Source organism: Rhinichthys klamathensis, unplaced genomic scaffold (assembly GCF_029890125.1).
Source record: "Rhinichthys klamathensis goyatoka isolate OS25496 unplaced genomic scaffold, OSU_Roscu_1.1 h1tg000040l_1, whole genome shotgun sequence".
Lineage (NCBI taxonomy): Eukaryota > Metazoa > Chordata > Actinopteri > Cypriniformes > Leuciscidae > Rhinichthys > Rhinichthys klamathensis.
In genome coordinates, this window is record NW_026606587.1 from 2,192,462 (window position 1) to 2,217,614 (window position 25,153).

The following is a 25,153-nucleotide window of genomic DNA, read 5'->3' on the forward strand; positions in this document are numbered from 1 at the left end:
TAATCTGATCTGCAAGACCCAATCTCTGGTCAAATCAAATACACATTTAATTAATACATTCACCAACCCACCCTCCATAAACTGGGCCAAACACATGGTGTAATATTACATTTCTCTCTATGACAAGCTGAGATTTGCTGTGAGTGATATAACAGGATTTAATGCCTTGGGCTTGAGAGCAGATTCAGTCAGGCATCTGAAAAATCCTCTGTTTATTGTGAGAATGATAAACTAGCCACAGATGTTTGAGTGGAATACGGTGGGATGAGCGTTATACTCGCCTCCAGAGAACAGGTGATGCCATATGTTGTGAAATCAGATCGCCCTGCATCTCTGATGCTTGTGGGTCATTTTGTAACCGATTTTATGCCTCGTTCTGCAACTGACTTTGAAGCCAATGATATTCAGATGCTGTGCCAATGCAAACAAGGGGAGAAAAGGAAGGTTTCGAAAAGTAAACTGTACTATCACCCGGAACTGAATTGGAGAACGTTGATTTATGTGTTTGGGGAGAAGGAAAGAATATCATGCCAAACCCCAGGTTAAAAGGATTGTTCACTTAAAAATCAAGATCTTAGATTTTAAGTTTCAAAAGTACACAAAGCACCATAAGTATCATGCAAGTGGTTTATATTCTGAAGGCATATAATAGCTTTGTGTGAGGAAAAGATCAAAATTAGTTATTCACTAAGCTTCACCTCCAGTGAGCTGTTTATCACTGCAACAACATAAATGCATCAGTGAGTTGAACGCAAGAACTCAATCAGTCCAATTTATGAATGAATCATTCAGGTTTTCTAAAATGAAATCGCAGGGGCCATCGGGGAGGGGCATCGTTGTGATCTGGACCCCCTCTACTTTTCCCCACACTAACAATGTCCCAGAAGAATCTACTTCAAATCTTAAAAGTGTAATTTACTTTACTAAACTGAGATAATATAATATTACTGAAACAAAAGTCTAGCTAAATGTACTTAAAGAGAACACGTGTGCATGCATACTTAAAGGAATAGTTCTCCCTCAAGCCATCCTACAGTCTGTGTATATATGACTTTGTTCTTTAAGCCAAACACAATCAGAGTTATATTAAAAAATATCCTGGCTCTTCCAAGCTTTATAATGGAAGTGAATAGTAACAGAGATTTTGTAGACTAAAAAAGCGCAACTATCCATCATAAAAGTAATCCATACGGCTCCAGGGGGTTAATAAATGCCTTCTGAAGCGAAGCGAGGCGATTTTGCCAAGCGATGCCATATTTCTAACTTTTTAAACTAGAATCACTGGCTTCTGTACAGAAGTCGAGTTCCGGCCAAAGAGTGAACTCTGGCCCGACGCATGACTTATTGACAAACGCGGAAGCTCAGAGGATAGAGGAAAACAATACACCGGTCACGAATTAAAAGTCTAAAGCGAGAATTTTTAAAGAGAAATGTTGGAGGAGCTTGATTCAAGCCCCGGTTTCTCAGACATGGCTTAGATTAAGCCAGGAGTAGGCCTTAGCTAAATTAGGACATTTAAGTAGCTTTTTTAAACATGTCTTAGAGAAAAAGAAACATACTGGTGTGCATCTTGAGACAAAAACAATGGCAGTGACGTATTTTAAGATATTACATTCAGCTAAAACAGCTTAAACATGCATTTTAGACTTGGACTAGACTGTGAAACCAGGCATAAAATTTTTCCTTTAAAGGGATTTTAAATCACATTAAAGTATATTTTAGTTTACCACAAATGCTTATCAGTACATTCGACATTACATTGTAACCATATTTCAAAGACAATAGAAGAAATTATGAACTTATAGGCTAATAAAGATGTACTTAAGTCCTACATAAGTGTGTCAAGAAAGTGATATGGTCAGCTAATTGCATTTAATATAAATTTAAACTGTAACACATTTTCATTTAATTTTAAATAACATGCAATTAAGTGTCTGAAAACGCTACATTCAGTTCCCTCTTAAGTATATAAAGTATGCTAAAGTGTACTTTTTTCACAAGTGATATGACTTTAGATGACTTGGCATATAGAGCACAAGTCATAACATAAAAACATAAAAAAAACAATTTGAACTGATGCAGCTTATACGCCTCATTTGCAAACACACAAAGTTACATAAAGCTCTGAAATCGCTATTTCACTCACATATCTCCTCCACCGGCTGAGGTGGACATCAGCAGTATCCGCATGTGTTGGGTAAAAAGATAAAGAGCCAATATAAAAGTGGATTTACTGGTGTCTTCCACAGAACAGATGTTGGCAGGGCAAGACTCCATTTTACTTTGAGTGGGAAGACAAAGAACCAGGGCAAATTCCTAGACGCTCGTTCCATGGAATTGCCTGTTTGGTTTTTATGAAGGAAATAGCAGTATCTCTGAATCCAGGAGCACTAGAGAGTTATTTAGAGAGTGGATACATTATAGTGGATATAGTGGTTGGTGTTTGTGCATAAAAAAGTTCTAAGGTTACAAAGCTCAAAGTCCACTCCAATGGGTGATATTCTATTTAACAGAATTCACTTTCCAAGAACTACAACGAACGGCTCGTTTGGACTACAACACATTTTTTCAGGGCTTTGTGAAGTCATAATGCTTCTCATTTAAATAATACCCGCCCACGGAATACGCAAAAAAGGGGATGAGGCCTGTTTGAGCTGCATTAGGAGACGGTGTTGTCGGTATGTCAAAGAGATGATGTTTTGTCCCCGTTCCCATTTGTTTGACCTACCTAAGGCTGATGAACTTAGAGTGGTTTAAATTTATTTTAAACACTGTTCCTGAAAGTTATAATCCCAACGTTTATCTGAGTGCTGAACATTTTACGAAGAACAGCTTCCAAAAGAGAGTGCAATGCAGGCTATACACACAAAAGCTTCTCCTGAAATGGAGCAGTTCCCACTTTGTCGGGACAATCTGTTGTTTGTGGATCAAACAAGTATGTCTTATTATTTGCAGTTGCGTTTTCTATTAACAGTTCCATTTATAAGTTTTATGTTGTTGCTACGATGTAAACGAAGGGCAAAGCTTTGCCTCCGCTAGCCTGCTAACTAACACTACAGTATTGATGTAGTGTTTACTGTAGCTTTTGGAAGCTCTTGCTTTTGTAAGACGGTTCACCGCCCCTTAGGAAAATGAACCATGGTTTTGTGATCGAATACTGTTTGTATTAGCATAGTTTTCTGACAAATATCATGATTAAATGGTGTATAACTTCATATCTAAACTGTATAAGAAAATTACAACAAAAAAAAAAGCGTGCTTGAAATACGTTCTGGACAATTTTCTTGTTTGTTAACATTCTTAAGTCTGAATCAGGCTTGACATGGTTTGAAATTGACGCCATCCTTAATATTTACATATGAGTAGAGCTCACGAGTCACGGTTATGGTAAGGGGCGTGACATTTTCTGAACATGCGCTAAGCCAATAGCTTATAACATCAAACTGGGCCAGCGAACCAATCACAGCACATGTTGTATTTTAGAAGGAGGGGCTTCATTGAAACAAGAACTAAATGGTACATTCAGGACAGACTGGGGAGATAATGTAAAATATGTGGGAAAATAATGTGTTTTTTAACAATCAAGCATGAAAGCATATTCTAGTACACCCCAAAAACAAAATCAAGAAGGGCATAATAGAACCCCTTAAATGGAGGAAAGCCATGGAAGAGCTATAGAAGTTGTTCATTGATTACATCTGTTTTTTATCACTTATGAACTGCCAATTGTAGCAAATATGAACTGATTTTTTAAGGAGCCACTGCCCTGAGGTTGCTGAGAAGATGAATGTGAACAAGCATAAACTTAAAACAATGTGACAACTTGAAATATGTGCTGTTCATGTATTGTTTATTAAATATGTTCCACTTAGCCAAAGACAGCCACTTCATTTTCAGCGCTATACTCATAATCCAGCTTCAAACTATGTTAAAATGCATCCGTCATAATAAAACTCACATGTTTGAAAGCAGGGCCTGTATCTAGTGATCCAAAAGATTTTTAAATACGCAGAATGATTTGAATGCGGGAGAAACATGAATTTACCTTTTGTTTGGCAACTTTTTAAGACTTGATGTCCATCTGTAGGATTAAAAACTAAAATTTCCAGTTGACATTAAAGGCAATGATAAACAACATTTTCAACATATTTTATACTTTCACAAATGTGATGTTTTTGCGGAATGAAAACGCATATTCAAGGAAAATAGGACAACATTAGACTTTATTGATCAGGTTTTGAAAACTGCTTGACAATTTTGTAACGTCGGCTGAAAAGAAAATGTTTATTCAGAGGAAGGCATTGCGTTAAGAAAATGACAAAGATTTAAAATGTGCACTGATAATTAGTGTACAATAACACCAGGAATATGCATTTGGTATATAGAGTATACAAAATATTTATACAATATTACATATATTTTAGGATTTTTTTTTTGTGTGTGTACATCTAAAGATAAGTCAATGGCATGAGCCAAACATAACATTCATGAGTATATTATACAACAATATTCTAAATAATTATCCTAAGAGTTTCTGTAAGAAAAGTGTGATTATATCTCATAATATTAGTAAATTTAGAAGACTTGATGAATCAAACTTTAATGATGGCCTAGTATGATCCATTCAGATACCTTTCAACGCGAACCTGTATGTTCGCAATGATGTTGATTCAGGAACATGTTGTTCTTGGTGAGATCTCACCAAGAACAACATCATTGTTGATCCTGATCAACATTCCAATCAACCAATCAGGGGTGTGTTTCCCGTACAACGGCGTATCTCGCTGCTTCACTACTATAGTATGAAGCATCGTTGGTGAAATCAATTTGCTAGTCACGACTGTTTCCCAAAACCATATTGTCGCAAAGTGGTCGTTCAACCACCTTGGGTTATGACGTCATGCGTGTGGTGGAGTAATAACTTATTTTAATGAAACTGTTTGAGATCGATTTATGTTTTGATATAAATTACAGACATGGCATCTGAGGACTATTTCTAATTTTCCTCAATTATTTTGCTTTATTTCCAGACTCAATCATAGGCTCGTTCTTACATAGTGCACATTCGCACATGCACAGTGCTTTAAATCTCTTGACAAACTAAAAGACGAAAATGACTGTGTGTATTCTAAATAAAAGACACAGGTTCTACTGAATGTCAGCTTTCTAATTTTGCTCAAGATAATTTATTAAGTCCACATCATGCAAACTAGAAATTATGCTTCTAACCACAGCTTGAGAGCTGTCGTTCCAACCACACAAGTTTGCGATGCTGTTTGCGAATGTTCGTTGGAACGATAGTTTCGGGAAACACGACTCGTTGAACTATGCTGATACGACGGCACTTGCGAACACAGTTGGCTAACGATGCTTTTGGGAAACGCACCCCAGATTTGAGGGACATGATTACAGTTTATGTCAAGTTTAGGATTACTACCAGGGTTAGGTACTTCTACATCAGTGTTATTTACCCCATCATCTCCCTCTAATTTTAGGGATAACTTATGTGTAGGGTTAGGTTTAATGGTAGGGATATGGTTAGGACTAAATTTTCAGACAGGAATGTATGGAAGCTTATGTGTAGCATAGGGGTGGAACGGTACATGTATTCGTATTGAACCGAAACGGTACGGGCGTCACGGTTCGGTGCACGAATTTGCACGCAGAATACACGGTACAAATAAAAAAAAAACCCTCTTAAATAGCGATAAATTTCGCTCTATTCGCTTTTGGTGTGACTGTTAACGCAGCAATGAACAGGCTGCGATCAAGATTGCAATGCAGGAGTGTGTGTGTCTGTGTGCGCGCGAGAGAGAGAGAGAGAGAGAGAGAGAGAGAGAGAGAGAGAGAGAGAGAGGCGCGATGAACAGTGTGTGTGTGTGTGCGAGAGAGAGAGAGGCGCGATCGAACAGTGTGTGTGTGTGTGTGCGCGCGCGTGCGAGAGAGAGAGAGGCGCGGGCGCGAATCGCGCGATGAACAGTGTGTGTGTGTGTGTGTGTGTGTGTGCGCGCGCGCGAGAGAGAGAGGCGCGGGCGCGAATCGCGCGATGAACAGTGTGTGTGTGTGTGTGTGTGTGTGTGCGCGCGCGTGCGAGAGAGAGAGAGAGGCGCGGGCGCGAATCGCGCGATGAACAGTGTGTGTGTGTGTGTGTGTGTGTGAGAGAGAGAGAGGCACGGGCGATCGAACAGTGGAAACGTAAAAACATACTCCGTCACTTTTTTCATACAGGACATCATTAAAACTGCAAATTGTTTACTTATATTTGTGTACACTGGCAATAAAACACAACATTGTGCTTTTGTCACACTCTAAACTCTTGTCAAACTGTAACCTACAACTGTTAACAAAAGTTTTTATGGTAGTATTATTTTATACGGAAATCAATTATTTATAATTCAGATGAGAATAAAGTTAGTTAATTAAAATGAAGGAAAACAAATATCTTGATCTGAAATAGCAAATTAATTTTAAATTCATTCAGGTACAATTACCAAACATATCTCAAGGTCTTTTCGTCTTTTTAATAATTTAATTAATAAACTAATTATATAAAACTACTGTCAGTGCACTACAAATAAACTGGTTCTATGCCTTTATTAATAAAACTTATTTAAAAAAATACAAGGTTTAAGACATTTATAAAAATGCCTTCTGCATTTTTGCTTTGCTTTTCACTCCATTGTACCGAAATCGTACCGAACCGTGATGTCTGAACCGAGGTATGAACCGAACCGTGACTTCTGTGTACCGTTCCACCCCTAGTGTAGCAATATTCAATTTGAAATGTAATATGCAAAATGATAATGAAATATGTAAAATGACAATGCAATATGTAAAATGGCAATGCATTTCTGTATTTAAATTTACATTTTCCATTACATTTGTGCAACGGTTGGTGCAAAATGAAAATGATAATTCAATTATGTAATTTACATTTGCCATTTCATACATATGTTTTAATATGTAAATTGAATACATATTTTAACGCTTTATAAGTTGCAAAATTAAAATGAAAATGTATTAAAGAAATTATTAGATCTGTTTAAAATGTTCAAGCAAAACCTGTAGCAAAATGATCATTTAAATGTTATTTTTCTTAATTGCATTTACATTCACAGTTAAGACACTTGTAATTGCATTTTCATTAAATGTCCCGCAATGAATGTAGCAAAATTCAATGTGCAAATTAAAAATGCATTCCGAGCCGATCACGCCCCTGCCCCGCCCCCTCCCGCTCTTGTCAATCACTGCGTGAAGTTGGCCCCGCCCCCAACCAATGCAAAACGTTGGCAAAATAGGCTCAATCGTTTTTACTTCATTTGTGCTGTTACTTTGCTTTATTGTTTGTGCTGCTTCGATTTTTTAGATATTTAAAGAATATTTGTAGGTCATTCTGAGGTCACCCGGCCCCCCACATCCTCCAAATAAAATAGTCTCGTTCGTTTGTGCCGGTTAAAGTTTTGTTTGTGCGGGTTCGGTTTTTAAAATATAAGACCAATTATAGACGATGACATCAAAACCCGGCAGATTCCGTGATGAGTGATGACCCTATATATTTATAAATATCTGACCAATATGCTTTATAAAATAGAAAAGGGAGATGGTTAAACATCACACTTTGTTGAACATTACAGTCAGTTATGAAGAAATAAAGAGCGGTCAAATTTTTTGGTAGCTATGAATTTGACCCGTCATATTCTGTGATTTTAGAGAGTGGGGTAAAGTGAGACATTTTTTACATTTGCTCTCCTCTAAGCGAGCTAAAATGATATATCAGTAAAATTTACACATTTCCCATTAATTCAGGATGTTTCCTAGCAATGGAAATTATCAGAATGTATTCAGGACGAAGGGCAGTGAAAATATGATTGTTTTTTAAAAAGTGGTCTTGTGTCTCACTTTACCCCAGCTTAGGGGTAAACTGAGACAGACCAGAGAAATCAAGGGGGTAAAGTGAACCAGCGGGGGGTAAACTGATCCACTTACTTTTTATCAGAGCCCTGGCTCCCTGGAAAGCAGACGACTGGTATCAGTCAGGAGTAAGTATGGGTGTGGTTACAAGGAGAAAAGTGATCTCGACAAATGCCTCCAACCTAGGTTGGGGGACCCTTTACAAGGGCCGGCTCGTCTCTGGCCTATGGTCAAGCCTGGAGAAGCGCCTACATATAAACTGTCTAGAGATGAGAGCAGTCGCTCTATCGCTGAAAGCCTTTCTCCCGTACTTAATAGGCCACCACATCCTGGTCCGGACGGACAACATTGCAGTGGTGTCCTATATAAATCGCTAGGGCTGTCTCAGGTCAAACAACCTGCATGCCATGGCCAAAAACCTCATCTTATGGGCTCAGCACAACCTGCGCTCCCTAAGGGCGGCGCATGTGCCAGGCATCCTGAACCAAGGTTCCCCCAGGGGAATGGTCTCTTCACCCACAGACGGTTCAGCTAATATTGAGCATCTTCGGCGAGGCAGAGGTCGACCTCTTCGCCTCAGAAGACAACGCTCATTGCCGAATATCTTTCTCAATCGTGCTTGCCCACGATTGGCCGAGCCGCCCGCTGTATGCATTTCCTCCGGTCACGATGTTACCACAGGTCATCGAACGGATCAGGGAGAGCAAGTGCGCAATGCTACTAATAGCACCTCTCTGGAAGACCCAGTCATGGTTCTCTGTGCTGGTACAGCTGCTGGAAACAGCCCCATGGCCGGTTCGGCTGAGGAGAGACCTCCTCACGCAGCCAAACCGATTAATCTGCCGTCCCGTCCCGACTTGTGGGCCCTTTATGTATGGTCCCTCAACGGATACCCGGCTGTCTCCCGGGAAAGGGTGCTGAAAACGATCACTGAGGCAAGAGCGCCGTCAACTAGACGCCTCTACGCTCAGAAATGGGTGGTATTTTCTGGCTGGTGCGCTGCACGGGGCCTGGACCCCTATTTGTGCAAAGTATTGAGTATACTCGCCTTCTTACAAGGGCGTTTGGACACGGGTCGTACCCCCTCCACGTTCAAAGTGTATGTGGCTTTGATCAGGGGGTCGCTTCAGTCGACTACCTTTGGCTGAACTGGCCAATGTAAAGGCTTAGGCCACACCCATTCTGGAGGGCTCTGACACGCCAGGGCGCGAAGCAGCCTTATTGGTTCTTGCGTCTGAGCCGCCTCGCCATAGGTTTGTGCAGTTGCCGCAGCACATACAATGACCGCACTAGCCGTTCATCTGAGTCTGCTGTGCATCTGCACTGCGTTTTTAAAATTTTGGCTTCAATATTCCACATTTTTAAAACAGGGCTTCTCCTCCTCAATATCTTGTCAGGCTTGTCAATGTTTCTATCCCTTGCAGCTGCTCTTATAGACTTCTTTCCTTCCTTGACCTCAGCGGCTGCACTCTCCATCTCCTCGAGGGGTGTTTTTCCCCGGGTTGTCTTCCTGGTGTATTACCTTGGCATGATGGCTTTTCTACAATGTTTATGACATTAAAAAATAAAACATATGTAATGTAATATTACATTAAAATATGTTTAAGACTAAACTTAACTTGTGCCTCATGTCTCACTTTACCCCACAGCATTTGTCTCACTTTACCCCACTGCCACATTTTAGAAAAAAACAATCTCTCTTAGTAATTCAGGATACTCTTCAGCTAGCATCATCACATGGTTTTATATGTTAATAGTTCATCAACATGTATGATATAAGTTTTTCTACCTGAATCAATTTGCTTTGGCACAACAGTTGATTAAGTTGACAGCAAGAAAATTTACTTTTACATGCAAAAACAATATTTTTGTGAAAAAAAAAACTTATCACAGCATCATGAGGTCCTCTCCTTCATGGCCAAGGGGAAATGGGATGGGCTTGAAAACATAATGGTCACATGACCACAAATGTGTTCCGTTGACTAGATACAGGGGGTGTCTCACATTACCCGATGTCTCACATTACCCCGCTCTCCCCTAGGTGCATTTGCAAAGAAAACCTGTAGGATCTACAACATTATTGGGTAATTATAGTTAATAGTAATAAGAATGAAGTTAAGCATATGTGTAACAGACAATGAGAATATTTAATACAAAACGAAACCATCATTAACAGAGTCCTGCATCAGATAACAACAGCGCAGCATAATGTTGACATCAAACGGGTGATAAGGCAGAACATTCTCCCAGACCGTCCAACAACGCACTTGTTCTATCACCTGCAGACGCGTAATAATCTTCGGAAACACTACAATTTCTCTGTTAGTGTTCACGCTCCCCTTCATCTGCCAGTAAATTTACGCTCGTACCAGCTCTGCCGCCGCCATGTTTCCTTCCAACACCTCAAAATGTTGCCGAGCTCCGCCTTGATGCAGTGATTGACAAGAGCGGGAGGGGGCGGGGCAGGGGCGTGATCGGCTCGGAATGCATTTTCAATTTGCACATTGAATTTTGCTACATTCATTGCGAGACATTTAATGAAAATGCAATCGCAAGTGTCTTAACTGTGAGTGTAAATGCAATTAAGAAAAATAACATTTAAATGATCATTTTGCTACAGTTTTTGCTTGAACATTTTAAACAGATCTAATAATTTCTTTAATACATTTTCATTTTAATTTTGCAACTTATAAAGCGTTAAAATATGTATTCAATTTACATATTAAAACATATGTATGAAATGGCAAATGTAAATTATATAATTGAATTATCATTTTCATTTTGCACCAAACGTTGCACAAATGTAATGAAAAATGTAAATTTAAATACAGAAATGCATTGCCATTTTACATATTGCATTGTCATTTTACATATTTCATTATCATTTTGCATATTACATTTCAAATTGAATATTGCTACACATAAGCTTCCATAGTAATGTAGTTCCAGGATCAACCAAATATGTTGACCCAGGAACACGTTTAACTCGGCAAAATCAGGACATACCTTTTAAACCTTTAATAAAGCATGTTTTAAATCGTATAGGGGAGCGATTCCCATTCATGTCCATTGAGGCTCTGAGTTTGAGGACCTACAGGGCAGGAATAGGAAACACTGTTATAGATTGTGAACTCCTTTCTGAGCCTGAACATATTGGATGTTGAATCTATCCAAGGAGGTCAGTTGAGGGAGCCTGATGCATGTTAGACCTCAAACTAAGTGTTGAAAAATGAAATGGACATTCATAAGAGATCTATATCATAAGCCTCTGGCTGTACTATGTGCTGCTTGAATTTCTACAGCACCGAACTGTTTGTTTGAGATGATATTGAAGTCGATACAGTGAGTGTTCGTTGCATTCCTCACCCCGAGACTTCCCTCATTGAATCCATCGCCAACTGTCTTCTTTGATCCATCTGAAATGTAGAGGAAGTACGAGCGAGCCACTGACACAGTGAGCATAAACTGTGCAATAGGGTTCTCGTTGATATTATCCAACTCAAGCACAGCACCAAGCAAATCACATTAAAAAAAGAATGCGTGTCATGCTTTACTGCTAAAATAATAAAGAAGATCACTGAAGAACTGTTAGTATCTGTTTTCACCGCCAGTGGGCAGTTTCAATGCAACATGGTACTGATAATACACATGATAGCATATTTATATAGCAGCAGGCTTGGCTCCATGTGTCAAAATCAACAGAAGTGTGAAGAAAAGAAAGAGCATTTGGATGAAAAAGCAAAAACTTGACCCACTGGATAAAGTGTACTGTAAATCCATCCATAATATGTTGAGACATTCACTTCATAATGCTAATGTTAGTGTTGGCCAACGTTGGGAATGTTGCCATTAAACAAAGAGCACAGAGAGAGAGAGACATTTGAAAGAAAAATATAAAAATTTTCACTTTAATTCATTTTATATATTTTTTTCATTTATTGTTGATTTAATACATATATTTTATTTATTTTTTAAATATGTTATTTATATTATAAACCCGTTTTTTTTTAAATACTCAGTTTATATTTGATCTAGGGCGTTGAAAGAATAAAACCAGACCTTAAAATGATTAAAACACATTTCCCTCATTGTAAAAACACATCAGACGGAGTGATTTTATTATGCTTGCCAACATTTAAAAATCACATTCCAGTATATCTATTCAAACTTGTTTTGTAAGCATACTCTCAAAGGAGATGGCGTCACTTGTACTGCAAGGTAATGTACGTTTGTAGAATTGACATAAGTCAGCAGCCCCAAAGGATCATGGGGAATTGCGTTGGCCAGTGTACTGACAGACAGATTTGTCGAGTAAATGAGACTCAAGAATGAGACAAAACACTTAACATTTAAATCAAAATTCAGACTTTAGACTATCAGGCAACATAATTGTAATAGATGGACAAATCATTATTTATATTGGAATCAAAGGTACATGTTATTGGAATGAACACACATGCTTATAAATCGAAAACATGCTTTTCTTAGCTAGCAGCCATCATCATGCCCTGACAGTTTAACAATGGGTGGGGAAGGGGGAACGAACATGCAGAATGTTAATCCATATGTTTCACAATCTTTAGATGGTGTTTTTGTAGTTTGCTAAAGCTTTCGAATAAATTGCACAGAATGTGGATCACAGATGCATAGATATTCGGAACACATTTGTCTGGAATAGGTTCTGAAATCATGGAAACGCTGAGCATTCGGATTTGAAACTGCGCCCTGGTTTATCACTGAAACACATAATTACATGGAGCTCATGCAAGGTTTTGTTGTTGTATCCATTGACGACATAATGGGTCTTGCTCATTCACCTTTGCCACCAGACACTAAACCAAAACACAAATCAAAGCTGCAAGTTCCCTAGGAAACTCCAAAGATGGTCAAACCTTCAACAAAGAGACATCTATACTTTTGAACTGGAGTTTAAAACACTGTGCAAAAGCAGAGGAACCATTTTCGGACCTTAACTTTACTGGCAGGTAAGAGTGCAACTGCAACCTTCTCAAACAAACCGATTGAAGCCTGTATGGAAATCTTCCTACACGTTTTCCCGTTTCTCAAAGGAACCATGGGGTTTTCATGAACAATCCCTTTTCAGGGTTGGGCCGCATGAAAGAGAACGTATTTATCTCTTTGGTTGGTGGATAATTTAAGGATATACAGATGTTGTGTATTTTGAGGGTGCATGAGAATGGTGTATTGAAGGCCCTCCATGTATTTCCATCTATTCCACACATCACAGAGATTCATTGTAAAAGCTGCAAACAATGTATTACAGGAGATGATTTCAAAGCAAACCTTGTGAAAAAGGAGTGCACTTAATTGTGTTGAATGTCAATATAATTTAAAGACAAAATAATATTACGTAAATAAAAGGCCACGTATGTGTTTTTAAAGAGAGTGCAATACTATGTTTTTTTTTTATCACACTTAAGCACTTTGCAATAATGTTAAATTAAAAGTTTCACCTTAAAGTAAAATCATTATGTTTTAATTTTTTTTTTTGGCATGCTTTTAAGAACACTTATTTTGATGTGTACTAAAGGACATGTGCTTGATTATAATTTTAACTGTAGTTTTACATCTAAAATGTATTTGTACTAAATTGCACCTAATTTGTACTAAATTTTACAAAATAAATACATGAAATACAAGTTTCAATAGAAATAAAATAAAATAATATTTTAGTTCCCATAAATGCTTGTCTGTACATTCGACAGTGGACTTTAAACAAATATTTTAGTGACAATAGTAATTTTGAAATTACATATGTACTGAAGTCATAATTTGGTTTTAAAAAACACTATTCATTTAGTATCAGTTTAAACTATAGGCTAAGTTTCATTTAGTCACAAATAACATGCATTTAAGTCTCTGAAAATATTACATTCAGTTCGGACTTAAAGGACAAGTTCGGTATTTTACACTTAAAGCCCTGTTTCAAGATCGTTTCTGATGAAATAGAACGGTTAAGATAAAAATTTGGACACATGCTGCTGTCCCTAGAAATTTCGGTTTCTGTAGTTGCACCTCCCCCACCTCTACAATGGTTGCATATGTGCACAAAAATCGCTGCAAAAGATGCTTTCCAACAGGTTTTATCGTAGTTTTTGTCCAAGTCAAGTCAAATGGAGTTGTTCAAAAACTACGATAAAACCTGTTGGAAAGCATCTTTTGCAGCGATTTTTGTGTGAGCATATCAGTGAACACCCCAGACCACTCGGTGAGTTTAACGTCTTTGTAAACTTAAGTTTAATGCGTTTTAGGAAGGATTGTTTCTGTGCACCTATGCAACCATTGTAGAGGTGGGGGTGGTGCAACCACAGAAACTGAAATTTCTCGGGAAAGCAGCATGTGTCCAAATTTTAATCTTAACCGTTCTATTTCATCAGAAACGATCTTGAAACAGGGCTTTAAGTGTAAAATACCGAACTTGTCCTTTAAGTATATTATTTTAAAGCACGATTTTAAAGTAAAATCAATGGAAGGTAAACCTTTAGACCAGCCCGTTCTCATCCCAAGGCGTCATCTAACTGACGCTTTTGACCATGCGTCAACATGCCGATGCACATGGTACCCCAAGCGTCAATATGAGACGCGCCTCCTAGTGGTCTAACCCTAACCCTACCCCAGACCTAAACCTACCCATAACGGAAGCGTCATCTAACTGACGCTAAAGGGTGCCATGTGCGTCGGATTTAGACGCATGGTCAAAAGCGTCAGTTAGATGACGCCCGAGGATGAGCGTCTCATATTGACGCTTAAGGGGTACCATGTGCGTCGGCATGTTGACGCATGGTCAAAAGCGTCAGTTAGATGACGCCCGAGGATGAGCGTCTCATATTGACGCTTAAAGGGTACCATGTGCATCGGCATGTTGACGCATGGTCAAAAGTGTCAGTTAGATGACGCCTTGGGATGAGAATGTGTTGTTTAGACAGTATACGATGAGTATATGGATGCATGCAAAACATTAAAAGCAGCTAAAAAAAGTTAATTTGGGAAAGCAGTTGTTTATAATGTCGAATTGCCTAAAGTTTGTCTGAACGTCTTGCTACAATATGTGGCACAGACAGAAAATCAAAGCCGCACAACTTGAGCAAATTAAAGACTAATGATGAAGCCCTTATTGGTGTTACAGTTGACTTCACATTCCATATGCCATCCTGAAGCCTTTTCATCGTGGGATTAGAGCTTAACTGACTGTCCAAAATCATAAAACATCAAAACGCTGAGCAAGAGGGTTGTCCGCAGAGAGCACATGGGTTCCGTGCAGGCAGCAGATGCAGCTGGGACTTACATTCCTTAAATGAGTCATACTGACAGCACCAACTGACAGATAATCCAGGTTTAGCAGGGTCAGTCCTCATTTTAGTATATTTTACATACCCCATTTTATGTCTTTATACATTGGATAAAAAAGGGTTAGTTCACCCAAAAATGAAAATTCTGTCACTAATTACTCACCGTCATGTTGTTCCAAATCTGTAAGACTTTTCGTTCATCTTCAGAACACAAATGAAGATCTTTTAAATGAAATCTGAGAGTGTTCTGTCCCTCCATTGACAGTCTACGTAACCACCAACCCGATCTCACGGCAATTCGTACAGATTTTACGAGGTGGCTAATTCGCGTCAACATGCATTGGTGCTCTCGGGAACGTGCGTTGGAGATTAATATTTTGTAAATAAAGTGGTAAATTATATTTTTCTGCAAACAGAAACAAAACTCCAAAAGCATCGCTCCATAAAATTGAGGTTAAACCACTGGAGTCACATGGATTACTTTAACAATGTCTTTACTACCTTTGTGGGTCTTGTAGTTGCATAGACTATCAATGGAGGGACAGAAAGCTCTCAGATTTCATTATGATCTTCATTTTTGGGTGAACAAACCAAGTTTTTCACTTTCAAACTATTGCGTTCCCCCAATAAACTTTGGATTCTCATACAATGAACACTTTCCTATCCCATGAGGCCATGGGAGAGGAGTTGTGAATGAAATGATGCAACTGACACTGGTAGGTCAAATGACAATGGCAGCATTTGTCCGGATCACAGTCATATACACATTCATACTATACAAAACATACTTGTTAGCAGTCGCAAAGTAATTACTTATTCAAAAGAAGTACCTATTATACGATTTTGGACACAGACATAGTCCTCTCATCTCATGTTATTCACAACACTAGTTTTCTGTTCACTTTGCTTGCAAAAGTTTTGTGAGAGAATGCACAAGTTTGGCAATAAACACAAACCCATTGATATATAAATTTCCCTCCCTAGTGGCTCCATACATTCCATTCCGTTATAGAAATTAGAATGATAATAAAATTTCCAAATATGGTTAAAAAGAAAATCAAAATTCATTTCAAGTTGATGTTCTCACGTAAATTCACTCATAATCTCTAACTAAGCAGTGGGTAAATAAAGCTCTTTATTTTCATCCTGTTGGGTTGCATCATGTTCATATTCTTTCTATTGTGTAAATAATCAAGTCATTATTAATAAAGTTGAGTTTGACCATAACATATTTCTGGAAGTCTGATATACCCTTTTATAGAAATATGTTCTTAAACGCATCATTATTTTGTTAAAGTACAGTACATAGTTTAAAAAGTAATACAAAGAGAAATGACAGAAATTTGTTATGACTATGTTTTCTCTCTCGTTCTTTCTTCTTACATTCTCTAGGTGTAACTTGTAAGCAATCACTTTAGATTCAGTGAGGTTCCCCTTGTTGACCCATGAACAGAAATGGGCGCAGCCATGCGATGCGTTTCTGTCCCGTGAGACGTTTCAGAGACCACACAGGATCCATCAGAACAGCAGGCTCAATGGCATGGAACTCTATATTGAAACAAAGACTGCAGCTCCAAGTCACAAACCAGAGAGGGGTCTCACCTCTTAAAACATTTCCAATACATCAACATGGATCATCTTCTCCAAACACTGATGCCTATAGCAACGGCATGCTTCAGGGGAGGTCCTTTAAAGATTCAAGAAACCTCTCAGAGAAAACCTCCAAGAAATCATTCACAGGCAAAAAAGCTCTGCTCATAGGTAATCTCAATGCTTTTCTAAAATGTGAGCAAAATGTTTAAGTATTAAATATATATTTAAACACTGCATTACACATGCTTAATGGGATTTTGTACACCAATTAAACAGATGTGGTGTATTTATTTTATATTATATTATATTATATTATATTATATTATATTATATTATTCACTGTTAACTAACTATTAACTATTACTTTTGCCTCAATAAACTCCTAATTATGGCTTATTAATAGTTAGTGAAGTAGTTGTTAAGTTTAGGTATTGGGTAGGATTAAGGGATGTAGAATAAGGTCATGCAGAATAACGCATTAATATGTGCTTTATAAGTACTAATGAACAGCCAATATCCTAGTCATATGCATGCTAATAAGCAAGTTAGTGAGAATTGGACCCTAATCTAAAGTATTTATTGTATTGTATTGTATTGTATTGTATTGCTTGATATGATATGATATGATATGATATGATATGATATGATATGATATGACATGATATATCATATCATATCATATAGCACTGGGCAGTTGGATGCTTGCTTCTGATTGGTTGAATGTTCTAAGACAATAATTTTCTATGCAAAGATGAACTTTAAAGATGCAGGACAGTATCCAATTGCATTAATCATTTATTAACAAAACAACCAAAAACAAGGAGAAGAACATCTAAAAACTAAGGAAACAATAATTAAGAACACCAACAAAACAGCTATGGAAAGAAAAGACCTGACTATGAACACAGGAAACACTGGGGTTTATATACCCACAGGGTAATAGACTAACAAGACACACCTGGACACAATCAGGGAACTAATTAACAAGAAAACTACAAAGGGACTACAAAATAGCGCACAGGAAACCAAAAGTCAAACTAAAAGTCACAAAACAAAAGCACGGGAACACAAACAAAACAAGGAACCAATGACACAAATACTGTAAAAAATAAAAATAAATCTTGCCTTACATTTTTAAGTACAATCAACTTGGATGTTTAAGTCATTTAAACTTAAATTACATTAAACTGACTTTAAATTTTTTTTTTTAACTTATTGATTTTAACTCATAACTTATTGATCATATATTTTTTTTTTACATTGTAGTTAGTTCCATATCACTTCGCCAAAATATTTTAGCTATTTCAAAAGCCCCAAAAACAGCAAATTAACCAAAACCCAAAAATATATTGACCAAGCAATTAAATATGGCAAATAATAGGATAAAGATGACGAACAATTTAAATGACCTTTTATTATCTATTGGACTCCACTTTACATTGTGACTGCATTGCCACCTTTGTGCATTATTTTTTCAAAAATGCAACTGCCCTTCATCAATTATTCCATATTTACTGTATATTATGCGAGGGAAAATGTACAGTCAGCCTGCGATACTAATATACACTATCCTGCCTATTATCCGGCTACTTAACAGTTAAATAAATATGCCTAATACTTGACCAAGATTCATCTGATGCTGGCAGCAGCTGCAGTTAAAGACGTTTAAACCCTATTAATCAAGATCTCTGTTTATGTTCTCGCAGCATGTGGAGTGCGATGTGTCCTGTCACCACGACCCTCCAACTGCTCCACATCATCACCTCATAAAGACAAGAAAGACAGACCTCATTCCTCTTCTGCAAGGAGACAGAAATGCAGTAGAGACTGTTTTGAAAAAGAGGGTGAACTGAGGGTATGGGAATCATACACTGCGATAAAAAGAACAGAGGACAGAGAGAGAGCGAGGAGCGGTATACACAGACAGAGAGTCCCGCTGGATTCAACCCACCGGCCTTTCACTGTCCCACTGGAGAATCAGATGGGACGCCGAGCACTAAGCACACCAGGTATAAGACTCTCTGTATAAGACCAAATGACAAAATTATTCCCCCAACATGTCATGATGATAAAATTCCCCTTTACATAAGTCTATAGAGTGCTGCAGTGATGACTTATTTTTGTAGGCAAAAACCATAAAAAATTACGAAAATTGTATTTAGGCTTCAAAATTCATAAAAGTTCATTTGTGAAGATTGAACAAATCATTTCTAACGTTTTGACCCCTTGATGCAGGACATGCACTTTTTACTTTTCAAATGCTATTCCATATTAATTACACGCCATTAAATATTTAATTACAAAATGAAAGATAATGTTTGAAAAACTCATTCAACTGCTATTCGCTTAGCAAAGGCACACTGAGAGTGTTGTGTGGCATCTGAGACAAGTGTAATCATTGACCAGTGAACATGAGTTTGCATAAATTGTTTACGTCATCTCAAAGATCTCATGGTCAAAGTTGTAAACTAGCGGAAGAACGTTGTTGTTCCCCTTCTCAAAGTAAATAGTGTCAAAAGCTTACAAGAGAGTTATCATGAGCGGCAAATTTACAAAATCATTCTTAGTCCATTTCTCACACACTAATTCTCAATCATTTCATTCTTTATGGAGAAACTCCCATGTGTAAAATTGTCTGGAGAAAAAAAGATGACCAAAATGTCCTTCAAGATACACATGGACATTTCACTGAGGGCAATCTAACCCCATCACTACATCTCTACCTGCCTTCATCGTACCATCCACAGGACCAGGGAGAAGACACAGCTGCGGGACAGGATAATAGGTAAAACTAAACCTGAACTGATAGACTAACTGATTGGCTAACGTCTTTGCATAGGAAACAGTATCAACGCCCACTCGCTATTGCATAGTGTTTTGAAAACATTGCAGTTGTTTTCTTCATCTTTCATTACACTGTACCTCACTTCCAATTACGATCTGCAGTCAAATGCTCCGAAAAAACATACAATCCTCTGCTCACATTTCGTTTTAAAGAAAAATACAAACTTTAGCATTTCACTATAGATTATGAAACACTTTAGAGCCAATGGCATTTTGCATTGTAACTCTATTTCAGACGGCAATTTGAGCGTTAGGAAGGAATCGGGCTGAAGGACGCGATAGGCTAATCAATTAATTAATAATAATAATAATAATACATTTTATTTGTAAAGCACTTTACATTTGACACCAAATCTCAAAGTGCTACAGTAAAATTAATAATTAAAAAAAAATAAACAATACAGTAATTAATCTGTTACTCACACAATGTGATAGATTCAAAATACTTGGAATATTTGTAATTTTATGGAAGACATTATTGTACTTTTATCTGTAAAGCCAATTACGTGTTTTATATAATGTTGTTTTATTGAAAAGTTGTTAGGTTAGGCTAATAGGGACATTTTAGGCTATTCAAATTATTGTGGATGTTCAAAGTGAAAATCATACCTCAACATATGTCATGGTGCCAATACTATTCCCCAACATATAATTTCATAACGATAAAACTCCCCTTTGTAAATCTATAGCGTTCTGCAGGAATGACATACTTTTTTAGGGCAAAACAAACAAAACAAAATGCCTAAGATTGTATTTAGGCCTCAAAATTAATAAAAGTGGTGTTCATTTGTGAAGATTATCTTCACATTTCATAAAAATTATGTTCATTTATGAAGATTATCTTCTACAAAATGTGTAAGAAACATACACGTTTGTTGGTCATAGAGCTTAACTTATGCAGTAATTCAAACGCCAATGGAAAAATCCTATTAGGTTTGTTGTGGTCATGAGTGAATTATGTTGTCCCTATTATTATGAAGTGTTGTGTAATGATGTAATGTGTGTGTGGAGAACGAGAAGAGTGAAGACTAAACAAGATGGATGAATTTCGCTACTCCTGTCTCGTGTGTTTCTCCGCTTACTAACTCCTGACAGACACCACTAGGTTTTTGCCAAGGGAAACAGGGTGATGCTAACTTCAGATTGGCCTACACAAATAAGTGAACCCTGCAGCACTCTATCGAAGCCAAAGGTTTCTCATTGACAGCAATGGGTTGCCAGCCTTGTCTCTTCAACATGTGGCAGTATCGGACACCTTGGAAGTAAGATCAGATTAAGTGCAAAGTGCTTGTACAATAAAAACTACATGAAATGAAATAGATGGCTAGCATATTCGAATGCCAAAAATATTGGACTCATCCATCCATCCCCTTGAGCGGTTACTAAGGATACGTGAGTGATATCATGAGTCCTCTGTGCTACAGAGGCAGTATTAAGTGACATTGCAAGCCGTGTGGTTAGTGTCTGCCATTCAGCTGGTGACAGTATGATGTTCTCACTTCCATGGAAACTCACAACATACTAGAGGAACTCATGCTAGGAATGGCATTAACCTGACGCTCACACATGAAGTAAACCGTCGTCAGGGTAGGAACATTGTCTCGACTCCTGTGGTGAGGGGGTCCCACTAAGGTCGTCTGTGATATTGCCTATTCATTTGGCCAGGGTGGAAGGGGCCCATTCATAATGCAACCCAGCGCAAGTAAATTTCAGTTGATATACAGTCAGTAATTGGGTCAATGAATGTCCATGATAAAGAATAATCTTCATTGTGTTACCCTCTAAAAAATGAAACATAACATTTTGTAATGCAACATTCTATGCTAAATGCATGTTTATTGCATTGTTTTAGTGTCATGTGTGTTTCCGTGATTGTGTTTTTTATGTGTAGCCTACATGACATTGTGCACCTTCTATATATTAGTAGCCTATTTATCTCAGCTTGTGGAAAAGCTACTTGTGATGAACTTTGATTTCCCCTGAACTTCGACAACCTCCCCCACCCCCCCGGAATGTGATTTGTACCCCCCAGAACACCCCGTAACATTACACACCACATTACATTTGATACATACAGATATTGAGAGATAATAATAAAAGATTATGCCAAAAATGTTCAGGTTTTTCCTTCTTTCAGGAATTGCATTCTTTTAATGAAAAGAATTTAGGCTTTTTTTTTTCTTCTATTTGATATCAGGACAGTTGTATCACTCTGACATTTTTTACTTTATTCCTCAAAAATATGTCAAATTTTATTTTAGTACAGAAACTAAAACATGCTCATAATGGAAGAGGTGCTTCAAGTAATGTATGTATAAATTGCATTTATTGTATTTTTAAATAAATTAAAGTTAGGCAATTTTCGGTGAGGCTATAGCAATAGCGAGCTATCACCCGATCTCCCGACCAATTCGTCCGAATTTGACGAGTGATTAAAAGCTGGCTAATTCATAACAATTCGTACGAGTGAGGTCGTGCGAATTGTTCATTCAGAATGATTTTTGCTAAATCGTAGCCTACATATTTGACGAGTTGCCCAATTCGTATGAATTCGTACGAATGACCTACCCCTGACCCCGCCCCTAAACCTACCCATCACGCGGGTTTAGACAAATCGTACAAATTCGTACGAGTGAGGTCGTACGAATTCGTACGAATTAGCCATCTTTTAATCACTCGTCAGATTCGGACGAATTGGTCGTGAGATAGCGTTGCGCTATCTTTGAAAGCATAAGATCCCACCCTCCCTTCAGAGCGTCTCTAAAGCTACGCCTCCTTCAAAACACATGAGCGCAGCCAGCATAAGTCACATCGCTGACTTAATTAACCTAATGAAGTATTGATGCCACCTGTACCGTTAAAGCATTTGCAGAGTGCCAATAGAGCTAATCTCCAATCTACTCACATTACAATGGAAATCTGTACGTTTTGTCTTGTACATATTTTCAGTTTCCCATGACTACATAGTTCACTTCATGTTTCAGTATCATAGCAGCTGTAATACAGCTGTAGGTCAGGCTGCAAATATAATTTCACATTAGGCTTTTGCTCATGTTCCAGGCTAGCAAAACTCTTTTCTCTGAACACAGATCTCCGGGGTGCTGTAATCGAGAAGGGATTTCTGGTTTACTTAGCCTCAGGATGTAATCACTCTTTATGACTTCTGGACATCTAAAACAAAATAGTTTTAAAAGTAATATGCTGTAAAATGATTTTGCCCTCCAGACAAACAGTGTTTTAATCTACGAACAAATATGTGAACTTTATAGTCCATGTGCGCAGGATTTTCCAAACAAGATGTGATGTCTGTTTTCTCACTGTAAAAAGGTTTGCTGTGATTAACTTAAAATTCAACATTAGAATAAGAAATAATGTGTTGTTTCGACTTAAAAAAGTACGTGTTCGTGCTTGACTTAAAATATTACGTTTAGTTAACTTTAGTTTAGTCGTTAAGTTGGATATTTATTGTTGTTATAACTAATTGCAGCAACATTTTTTTTACAATGTACCTTTTTTTCCTTCAAGTGTTGACAATTTGTTTTCCTTAAAAGCAGCTCAGAGGTGCACGAGAACCAGGACGTCACGGAGGAACTCGGAGAGCATGACATCACCATGGAGAGCCAAAAACAAGACATCGCCATCAACAAAACAGAAGATGAAGGACAAAATGATTTCGCAGATGTCACACGATATGATATTACAGATACCTGTCGGAATGACACACAGAACGATACTCCAGAGGAAACCTTTGAGAGTGACATGATGGAGGAGAGGCGCCAACAAGACGACAACAGACAACGAGAAAACACAGAAAGTCAATGTGACATTGGCAGATCTTTTAATATCCTAGAGGACGAGCCAGAATATGTCGTCACAGAGAAGACTGAAGGCATATATAGGAGGACTATATCGATTAGTAGTTCTTACAAAGCGTATGATGCCAAAACACGTTCTTCGGCCACAGCTACACCTCTGACGTTCCCGTCCAGCCAGACGAACAGAAATCCCTTTCCCTCTGTTAGCGTCCTGCCGTCGTTTTACAGAACTTCATTTGGCTATCGCTTCAGCACGACGTCTGAACCCTGCCGATCCAAAACAAGGACCAGAAAAGCCTGTGATGACAGCAGATTTACGCGGCAGATGAATGACATGCGACATACCATAGAAATAAAAGGAAATCCCTGCTTATTAAAAACGAGGGCTGGGGCGCCAGGAAGCCCCCACCCCAAAATAATGAGCACTGACAGGGGGTCCCAGCCTAATAAAATGAAAACTACCAAGACGTTTTTGTGGGGACCAGAGGGGCCCCAAGAGACTAAGACAGTGTGTGAGCTAGAAAGTCATGTGAACAGGTGGAGAAGCCTGGATTAAGTCTGAGAGTGACGACACAGTTGTGTGTGGCCTTTCATGCCTTTCCAATACAGAAAATCTGCTTTGCAAAAAACTGTTTGATTGAATAAAAGTAGTTCAGACTGGGACGTTGGACCACTTTAGGGTTAATAAACTCAAATGTCTTATGACATTTTGAGAAGAAGGGCTGCAATGTTCTCTCCTTCAATACAGTCCAGCAAAGAAGAATGATAGACTTTTTAGGATTTCTGACACCCATCTGGTCTTTCTCAGTGAATGGTATTGACGGCGATTATTATGATTCATTGAACATTGAATTCCCGAGGGCTTTGGTGCTTTTTATTTCTTTCCGACTTGATATAAAAATAAAAAAAATATCTTTTTCATCCAAAAATCATGTCTGGTGACTGTCTTTTAGCACTGGGGAGTGGCATTAGGCCTACATAAGACTTTTGAAGGCAAAGAGAAAAGTATCTCAATGCAACATAGAAAATAAACAAAAACAGCTGTTAATTTTAAGGCACATTTAAGTGTAGTGCACACTGAAAGGTCAATTACAGATACTTTGAAATCAGTTCCATGAGTTGTTTTGTGAACATAATATATCCATATACGTTACTGTTCAAAAGGTTAGGGTTGGTAAGATTTTGTAATGTTTTTGAAAGAAGTCTCTTTTTCTTATTTTAGTATATTTTAAAATGTAATTTATTCCTGTGATGCAAACCTTCAGTGTCTTCCAGTCTTCAGTGTCACATGATCCTTCATTCTAATATGCTTTATGGAAATCATTCTAATATGCTGATTTGATGCTCAAGAAATATTTGTGTTATTATTATCAATGGTGAAGACAGACCCTTTTGACCATGGTCAACATGCCGACGCACATGGTACCCCTTAAGCGTCAATATGAGACGCGCCTCCTAGTGGTCTGACCCTAACCCTACCCCAGACCTAAACCTACCCATAACGGAAGCGTCATGTAACTGACGCTAAAGGGTGCCATGTGCGTCGGATTTAGACGCATGGTCAAAAGCGTCAGTCAAATGAGCGTCTCATATTGACGCTTAAGGGGTACCATGTGCGTCGGCATCTTGACGCATGGTCAAAAGTGTTAGTTAGATGACGCCTTGGGATGAGAATGTGTT

At 38.0% G+C, this 25,153-nt stretch overlaps 1 protein-coding gene across 1 annotated transcript; it reads left to right on the forward strand.

The window, feature by feature from the left end:
• Positions 1-12,665: 12,665 nt before the first annotated feature.
• Positions 12,666-24,391, forward strand: LOC130081896 (uncharacterized). The gene is made up of 5 exons (XM_056246611.1): positions 12,666-12,896; positions 16,614-16,982; positions 18,521-18,823; positions 19,428-19,599; positions 23,210-24,391. The coding sequence occupies exons 2-5, from the start codon at positions 16,667-16,669 to the stop codon at positions 24,027-24,029; spliced, it is 1,611 nt and encodes a 536-aa protein (XP_056102586.1). The 5' UTR covers positions 12,666-12,896; positions 16,614-16,666; the 3' UTR covers positions 24,030-24,391.
• Positions 24,392-25,153: the final 762 nt, after the last annotated feature.